Consider the following 9,282-nt stretch of genomic DNA (forward strand, 5'->3'; position numbering starts at 1 on the left):
TGGCAAAGGAGTACATGTCTATCTGATTGTTGCTTCATTATTTATTTTGATTTGAAAATATTTCTTTATATTAAACCTCTTTATAATGTGGATTTGAAGCAGATAAATTGTTTGGTCTGATTCACTTCACAGCTTCTGAGTTAGTTTAGAAGAAAACCATCAACTGATGTTTCCAGTAACGAGTAGCAAGAGAACTCATGAAAAGGCAGGCACATCTCCAGTGACCACTAGGTGGCAGTTTCACTCTCAATATGACCAGATTGACAATGTCCATCCAAGAAGTCTGGGGCAGGCAAGTTGGAGCACAAAGTGAAGCTTAACTAGGCCTGTGGGTGGAAAAATGAAGACCCAAACTCAGCCCTGAAGAAAAATGAATTATGGAAAAAACAGCACATGGAAAATGTAAAGGAATGCCACTAGACATTATTTCACTGAAAGGTTAGCCAAGTTAACCACAGCCACAAAATCAGTAGAGAAAAGATGTGCAGGACCCGAGACAGGCCAGACAGTATTGAAAGGCAAAGGAGTCTCCAGTCTGCCCTCCACGGCTGGAGCCCAGCCCCCTGGGGAAAGGCAGGATGGTTGCAGGCTGGTCATTGCTGAGTCTCTGGTAATGTGCGGGATGACCAACCTCAGATGTCTGTCAGCCAAGACTGCATGGTTCTCCTCTTCTGAGTAACCCCAGAAGGAACCCCTTTATAGTTCCCATTCCAGAGTTGGATAAGGGACTTTTCAAGCTCAAAGTAGGAACAAGGGGCAGGGCTTATCTCTACAGACAGCCGAGGTGGCTCCTATCACAGCAAATCCAGACACTTTATGGGTCTACTCTCAACAGGCCAGCCAGGGCCCCTGAGGAAATTACTTGGACTATTAACCTCAAGGAGGCTGCAGGTCGAAAGCATCAACCGACTTCTATCAGGAGTGTTTTTTTGTTTTTGGTTTTGGTTTTTTTGTTTTTTTGTTTTTTTTAATGACCCCGATTTCTTCTGCCCTAGAATAGGAAAACTGAGGCCCAGAGCAAGCCAGGGACGAAGTAAATCCATCCCACATGACTGAGAAGAGAACCTTCGGGTGGGCCTGAGGACACAAAAGCCCCAAGGAAGCTGTCTTGGCGGTGTCCAGGTTATTACAATATAACACCCACTCACACGTTTGTGGTAGGGCTTTAACTTTTGCACACGAAGAACTTAAGTAATCGAATTACCTGTTTTCTCTTTCTCTGCTACCAACCCCAGAAAGACTGCAAAGAATAGACACTTGAATCTAAACCAAACTGCCAGGATCAAAGGACACTGCACCAGCTACAAGGTAATAAACACCACGGGTTATAGGATCCGTGAACGGGATAAGCTCCTTTACTTCCCCCCTGCTGGAGTGTGAGTTATAAAACAGACTAACAAGGAGAGGGAGAGACAAATTTTAAGGAAGAGCTAGTAAGAAGGCACCTGCAGCTTCTCCCCAACATCTTCCACACCTCACCGACATCAACCTCCAGGCCTAGTTTGGGTGGGGAAAGGAACCCCCAGAGGATCTGAGAGGAGAGATTGCCATGCACTCCCCCTGGTGGACTTTCCCAGGTAGCAGCCCCCACAGACACCTCTACCACTGGGTCTCAGGAAGACAGGAAGTGGTGAAGGGTGGGGCACAGTCAGGTAGGACGGGCTGGAAGCCACTTCTGGGCTTCTCTTGGAGTCAAACTTTGTAATGGAGGAGATCCATGCATTTCCTTGGACCCAGCATGGTCTGAAGGCATGAGCTGCAGCTTGCATCAACTTGCCAGCCCTAAAAGGACTTTTGGAGAAGAGAAGGGAAGCATCTTCTCCTGGGTTCCAACCCCTGAGCTCTTGTTAGTGACCCTGGGTGAGATGTTCACTTGCTCTGAGCCTCAGCTTTCCTCCCTATAAAATGGGGATAACATTACCTAATTCATATAGTTGTTAGAATTAAATGAAATAAAATTCATCAAGTTTCTTGTACAGAATAGATGATTAATAAATGGGATGGGTCTGGAGCACCTGCCTGGGATGGAGCCACTGACTGACTTTGAAGTAGCAGAGAGTTCTATGTGCTTCCTAAAAACGCCAGGCTCTAGCAACACCTATACCAGGGGACGTCAGCAGAAAAGTAAACCCAGCGTGCCAAGAAGCACTTGGGACCAGAGAAAGGATGCCCTTCCCATCACTAGCACACAGCTAACCATGGAGAAGGACTTCTCTACCACTGGCAACCACCAAGGAAACTAGGGACACCAGAGCCAAGAAAATTATGTTCGATTACAAAATACATTCCATTTTACAGCCATTTGTATTAATTATCAGTTGCTACTTTAATAAATTACCAAAACTTTAACAGCTTAAAACACACACTTACTATCATTTAGTTCTATGGGCCAGAAGTCCTGTGGGTCTCGTAGGACTGAAATCAATGTCTCGGCAGGACAGCATTCCTTAGAGGCAGCTCTCGGGGTGAGTCTTTATCTTGGCTCTGGTCTTGACAGTTCCGTGGGATTGTAAGACTGAGGTCCTTTCTGGTTGCTAACTGGGGTCACCCTGAACTCCTAGAAGACATTTGCTCTGTCCTTATGTAGAGTCCCTACCTCTCAGAACCAGCCACAGGGCATGGAATCCTTCTCTCATGGCCCTCTCTTTGACCCCATTTCCCCTAGATGCATTTCTGTCTCTGACTGCACCCAGGGAAGGCTGTCTGCTTTTTAGGATTAGATTGGGCCCATTTGGATAATCCAGGATAATCTCTTTATCTCAAGATCCTTAATGTTAACCACACTTGCAAAATCCTGTTTGCTATTAAGATAGCATATTCACAGGTTCTGGGAATGAGAATGTGAACATCTTTGCGGGGGGGCATCTTTCTATCTACCAAACTATTATACACTCACCAGGCATTTATTTACTACCTTAATGGCCAAGTACAGTGCTACGTGCTGATTTGATGTTGCTAGAAGGATCATCAGGCAGGGGAGAAAGTCTAGGATGGGTGGTGTCCCCCACTGGGACATCTGACTTAGAGCTTTGCAGTACTCCAGGGGATGCTGTTGACATAAAATACAGTGTGGATTGTAACTCTCACCTCTCACTCCCTTAACTCTCTTGCCTCCCCAGTCCTTGCCCCTGACTCATACAGGCTGAAGCCCCAGTCTGAAATTGCTGGAGGTGTCTAATAAGGTCATTCCAGATCTCTGGGAGGCAGGAGCTAAGCTCACCAGGGGACTGAGATGGTGATCCTGCTAGATCCAGGTTAAGACATAGCAGAAAAAAACAAACAGAGCAAGGTGGGACTTACAGCAGTCCAAACAGACCCTGCCCTGCCCTTAGCCTTGCTTCCTGGCCTGGTTTCATGGTCCTTCCGGGGACTAGAGAGGGAAATGCCCAGGTCCTCTTGGGCCCCTTGTAGTTCCATATAAGAATAGAAAACCTGTCACTAACTGAAATCCCTTCCGGCTGAGGTTCCCTGGCCTATATTTTGCAGCTCCAGGGTTCAGCAGAGCTGCCAATTTGCTGATGGGTTCTCAACCACAAGGATGGTGAGTCAGCACAGTGGCTGACTCTCAGCAGAGAGGCTGCAGCCTTCAGCAGAGCTCCCGGTGGGGCAGCCTCCTCATCGGCCTGTGCTGTTGTTCTGCCCCTGCGTTTCTTCCAGTCCTGGACATTCCTGACCTGGCTGGCACCCTAGTCGCACACCCAGGAAGCAGTTCAGCCCGCTGAGCACAGTGCTTCCCAAAACCATGGCATAAGAGGTGAAGGATAGACCAGGGAGGAAGTCTTCAGCCCAGTCTGACAAGCATAGGCCAACGTTTGGCCAACAGCAACTCAGGCTCTTTGCTCCGGGCCAGACTCCAAACATGAGTGTGCTGGTAGGGTGTTCTGCCTTCCCTCCCTCTGCTCTAGAATTCAGATCTGGAAGCCAGGTTGTGACAGCTGGGATCCAGACACAGTCCCCATCACAGCATCACATTCTGGCCAACCAGGCTTCCAGTGGCAGAAGCTGCCACTAGGAATGGGCACCAGTCCTCTCTCAGTTAAAAAGCCTTTGCTTCACACCACGAAACCCAAAGTGCCAGCTGTGGTTGTCACTTCTGCTCCTACCGCTTAAAATTTCCTGGCAAGGCAGACTTTTAGAGAACGATTCCCCACCAACATAGCATTCCTTTTTTAAATCTTTCCTGTACCTCTCTTAGGGCTAAGTTACTGATGATAGCCCTGAGTGATACGGAACAAGCTGGCAGCAAGGAAGAAACTTGTCAGCAGTGACAAGCTCCAGATGACAGTTAGGTGGCTTGGAAGACAAGTCTGACTCTAAAGAGATCCTGCCTCCATCCCAGCTCTGGATTACTTGGTCTGGTAGGTTTTACAGGGTATGACCCCAGTTTTCTGTTTAAGGACATTGGCCTCCAGATATGACTAGGAGGGAGTTTTCCTCTCAGGTCTTTCTGCAAAGATCACCATGACAATTACCAGAATAATAAATATCTATAATCACATGCAATCTTTAGCTTTAGTAATAGAGTGTGACAGAGAACTCTGCTGCTAATAGTGATGATGATGATAAGGAAGACACGAGATAATTTGACCTTCCTCAGCCTCCGATGGCTGATTACAGGTAGATGTGGCTTCTGAACCAAAGTTATGTAATTCGCCTCTTGTTCCTGATCCGCTTTTAGCGAAAGTTCCCTGGAAAGGACCTTGTACCTTCTTGAAGTATCCAACACACAGTCATCTTTATGTTTTCCTACCAAGTTCCCACATTTCTGCCTCAATGGGTTCTACAGTCTGAACCCCAGAAACAATTTAATAGGTCAAACATCTGGCAAGCTATTACATCAAAGGGATTGCAGATTCCCAACCCAGAGTGGAAGAATCCTTGACTGCCTGCACCCCTCCCCCGCAATTCTGCTCCACCTCAAAACTGCCTACATCATCTCAACCACCCAACTTTTGGGAAATAGCGGTGAATTCCCTCTTCCTTTTCATTGAGACTAGCCCAGGTCATAGACCCAATCTCTTTACTGGGGACCTAGGCTGATAATTTTGAGCACACAAAATCAGTAGTAAAAACAAAGTCCCACAATGTAGAACATCCTCAACTGAGGAGAGAGCTCATTGGTTGAGAGTGTTTGTAGTATCATGCACTGCCCAGGAATGCAGAGAACACGTAGCTCTGTTAGCTCGTCTTGATTTAGAGTGGAAGACAACTCTTGGAATGTGGGGAAAAACTTCTACGGCTGTAATGGAAATAAAGATTCATAGTTTTTAAATAATGGAATCACAATGAATCAGACCAGGGTGACATTAAACTGGATGTCTCTGTCCTTAAAGTTGAAGGTGAGATGGTTTCAGGCAAGCAGGTAATGCCGTCACTGGGAGAGAGTCTCATGTGTTCCGGGAAGACAAGGCTTCCAGCATAGAACATCTGGTAACTTCCCAACTGTTACACTATCTTTTAGGAAGCCTTAACATAAGTGTCCAGTCACGTCCTGGAATTGGCCTAAGTTCCATGTGTGCTCTTAAAATGAACTTGGACCCTACTCTACTCCAGCCCATCAACCTTCTTGTTGTTCTTCCAACACCCCAAGTTTGTTTCTACCTTGGAGGCCTTACCCACTGTTGCCTCTGTCTGAAACATTCCTCCTCCAACTTCTTTGTGGCCAGGCCCCTCTCACTGTTCAGGCCTCAGTTCAAATGTCTCCCCTTAGAGGTGATGATGCCTGAGGCCCCCTCTGAAGTAGCCCACCCACCCCAAGGGTTCACTATCCCACCTTCCCCTCTTATTTTCTTATCATTGTCTGACCTGATGTTAGGTCTGGTTTGCTTATTGTTTACTGTCTGGTGTCACCCTACACAAGTGTGAGCTCCATGGGAGCAGGGCCCTTGCCAATCTTGTTCACTGCTGTGTTCTCAAGGTTCAGGTGGTATCTGGCACATGGTGGGCAGCGAATGGAGTATGGAAACACATATTCAGACATACATGTTTGATGGGCTGGGTATCCCCAGAGGAGGTCAAATTGGAGGGAGAAAGACAAAAAACTGGACTCTGGGGGAAAATCCCAAGGGGCCAAGGGCTCTGATGGAGAGGGCAGGACCAGGCAGCCAGGCTCGAGTGTCCGATGTACATGACTGTGTTATGTCATTCCCTCCCCACCCAGAGAAAAAGAGCACTGATGTGTAAAGTAACTAGGGCCCTGCAAGCCTGTGATAGAACCACTTTGGAGACATCTTATTTTCAGAGAGCTTCCATGAAAACCTCTGACAACCAAGACACTGGGTTCCGGCCCCAAGAATAACTATTAGGGAGTCCAGGACAAGAGGGCCAGAAAAGCTGTCTGGTTTTCCTCCGCTTGCTGGATAGTGAGATATAAAGCCAGTTGGAGATGAAGGGGATAAAACATATATTTACTTAGTTATTTGGCCATGTCAGGCTATGTTTGCTTTATGGTATATATTTAAGGTGTACAACATGATATTTTGATACACATTGTGAAATAATGACTACAGTCAAGCCAATTAACATATCATCATCTCACAGAGTTACCTTTTTTAGGGTGTGTGGTAAGAACACCTAAAATCTACTCTCTAAGCAAATTTCCAGTACAGATGGTCCTTGACTTAATGATGGTTTGACTTAAGATGTTTCAGCATTATGACAATGTGAAAGTGATACACATTCAGCATACTTCAAAAAGGTTATGTCAGAGAAGCATCTGTATATAATATAATGTTATATAGTCCTTGTGCCGTGCATTAGATTTCAAGACTTATTCATCCTACGTAACTGCAACTTTGTACCCTTTGACCTACATCTCCCCCTGGTCCCTTTGGTGACTGCCAACCTACTCTCTGTTTTGATTATTTTTGGATTCCTCATATAAGAGAGATCATATGATATTTGTTGTTCCATGTCTGGTACATTTCACTTAACGTAATATCCTCCAGGTTAATCCATGTTATCACAAATGGCAGAATTTCTTCCTTTTTAAGGCTAAATAATATTCCATTGTGTGTTTCACACACACACACACACACACACGCCACATTTTCTTTATCCAGTCATCTGTCAATAGACACTTACATTGTTTTCATATCGTAACTACTGTGAATAATGCTGCTTTAGAAGCACAGTGAGAAGTCACCTGGAACCTTCTCCCTGCCACCACCCAACCCCAAGGCCATGTCTTGAGTCAGGAAGAGGGAAGCCCCAGAAGAGAGAGAGAAAAAAAAAAGGGTGGGGGAAAGACAAAATGGTATCTCTGTGAACTTTGGAGATCTGAGAAACAGCTAAGATTGAATTCTCCCTGACCCATTCCAGAGTTTTCTGAGCTGCAACCCCCGCAGGCATACCTTGCAAGTCACATATTATAATTCCTATTTTCCAGGCAAAAAAGTAAAGACTCAAAGTACAGTTGACTGGTTATAGAAACGTGCTTGTCTGACCGCTGGATTACCATCCCTCTGGACCTCCTGCCAGTATTAGAGCCCTAATTTTTAAAGGCACCAGGTGGGCCGTGCTCAGGAAAGGCTGAGTCGCTCGCCACCAAGGTGAGGGAATCGTGATTAAACTACGCCAGTGGTTTCAGCGCTGGCTGCCCATTAGAACCAACCCAGTCTAGTTAAATCAGCTTATCCGGAGTGAGTCTAGGCCTCAGTAGTTTTATAAAGCTCCCCGGTGATTCAAAAGTGCAGCCAGGACTGGGATGGCCCAACCTAAACTACTCACGACAATCTCCATTCTCATTAGCATGGAGGGAGAGGGTTCTACAGGCTTCTGGGAAAGCAAAATTCCTTTCTTTGAAACACAAACATACAGTGTTGATGAAACAGGCTGTGCTGCACCCCAAGATGATGCCTAGAACTGTGGTCACCATCTGGAGAACAAAAGCCAGCACACTAAAGTCGGCAGGGGAAAAAGAAGGGGAAAGCCCAGCTACTTAAGATATTATTGGACCGAGCTCGCTCGGTGGCTCACGCCTGTAATCCCAGCACTTTCCAAGGCCGAGGTGGGCAGATCACCTGAGGTCAGGAATTCAAGACCAGCCTAGCCAACATGGTGAAACCCCATCTCTACTAAAAAGATACAAAAATTAGCCGTGTGTGGTGGCGGGGGCCTGTAATCCCAGCTACCCAGGAGACTGAGGCAGGAGAATCGCTTTAACCCGGGAGGCAGAGGTTGCAGTGAGCTGAGATCGTGCCACTGCACTCCAGCCTGGGGGACAGAGCAAGACTGTCTAAAAAAAAAAAAAAAAAAAAAAAAAGAAGATATTATTGAACAGATGAATTATCCAACCCCGAAACTGCTCTCCCCTGGACTTTCTGTGTTAAGTGAGTTAATAGTTTGATGTGGCCGAGTTTTGTTGGATTTTTTTAGTACTTGAAGCTGAGAGCATTCTATGTGATATAATCATACAGAAAGCAGCAGAGCTGAAAGTCAAACCAAGTTCAACTCTGAGGCAGCCAATAGAAGCTAAGAGTGAGGAGAGACCAACAGATAAGTGGGAGTTATTTGAATCAGATCAGCAAGTTTCTAGATTGTTTCCAACTATTAAAGGTAGTTTGTTAAGGTTATGAAACGGTATCTTGATTTTTTCTTCTTCTTTTTTTCCTATTCATCAGAATCCCTACATGAAAAAGAAGAACATCATCTAGTAATTAATTGCCAGGTTTAAAAATACAAAACCGGGGAAGAAGACCAGGTTTGAAATTTGGAAGGTGGTTGAAATTAACAGCTAAACTTAAGAAGCAGGATTGTCTTGGGTTTCAGTAAAACATCTAGTAAATGTATTCATTTAGTCAATAACCTCAGTGACTAATGAGTCAAACCAGTTTTTCAGTCCAGTAATTTTTCATTCAGGGCCTCCAAATGAAATGTTAGAAAGGCTGCTTTCTAACATTTACTCATTACAATATAATCAAGTCAGTGAAAAATCAGCCACCAGAAATAAAACTGCCTCTTGGAAGGTTCTTATACTTATCTGTAGCACCATATTCCAACAGGCAGCTTAAGGAAAGGGGTCTGTCTGTGCCTTTCAGTTCACAAGCAACCTTGAGAAGGCTAGAAATTTCCACAGCAGTACCAATGAACTGCCTGAAGGTGGCACTCAAGGGTGATAGTAACAGAGCTTCGGATCTGGCAATGTCAGCATTTGCAAGAAGTCAAGCCAGTTTTTCTTTTCCTCCTGATAAAGCTAATTGCCTTGCATTAACGCACAGCATAAGACTTCGCAGCACAAAAAGAATAACGGAATTATAAAAGGTATAATTTGGAGGCTTTGTC

The 9,282-nt window shown here is 45.4% G+C and overlaps 1 protein-coding gene across 1 annotated transcript; it reads right to left on the reverse strand.

The window, feature by feature from the left end:
* Positions 1 to 358: 358 nt before the first annotated feature.
* On the reverse strand, positions 359 to 5,744 carry LINC02694 (long intergenic non-protein coding RNA 2694). The gene is given in 2 exon segments (XM_003900757.3): positions 359 to 1,898; positions 3,301 to 5,744. Coding segments are annotated over 2 exon segments (531 nt in total). The 5' UTR covers positions 3,418 to 5,744; the 3' UTR covers positions 359 to 1,484.
* Positions 5,745 to 9,282: the final 3,538 nt, after the last annotated feature.

This window comes from Papio anubis, chromosome 7 (genome assembly GCF_008728515.1).
Source record: "Papio anubis isolate 15944 chromosome 7, Panubis1.0, whole genome shotgun sequence".
NCBI lineage: Eukaryota > Metazoa > Chordata > Mammalia > Primates > Cercopithecidae > Papio > Papio anubis.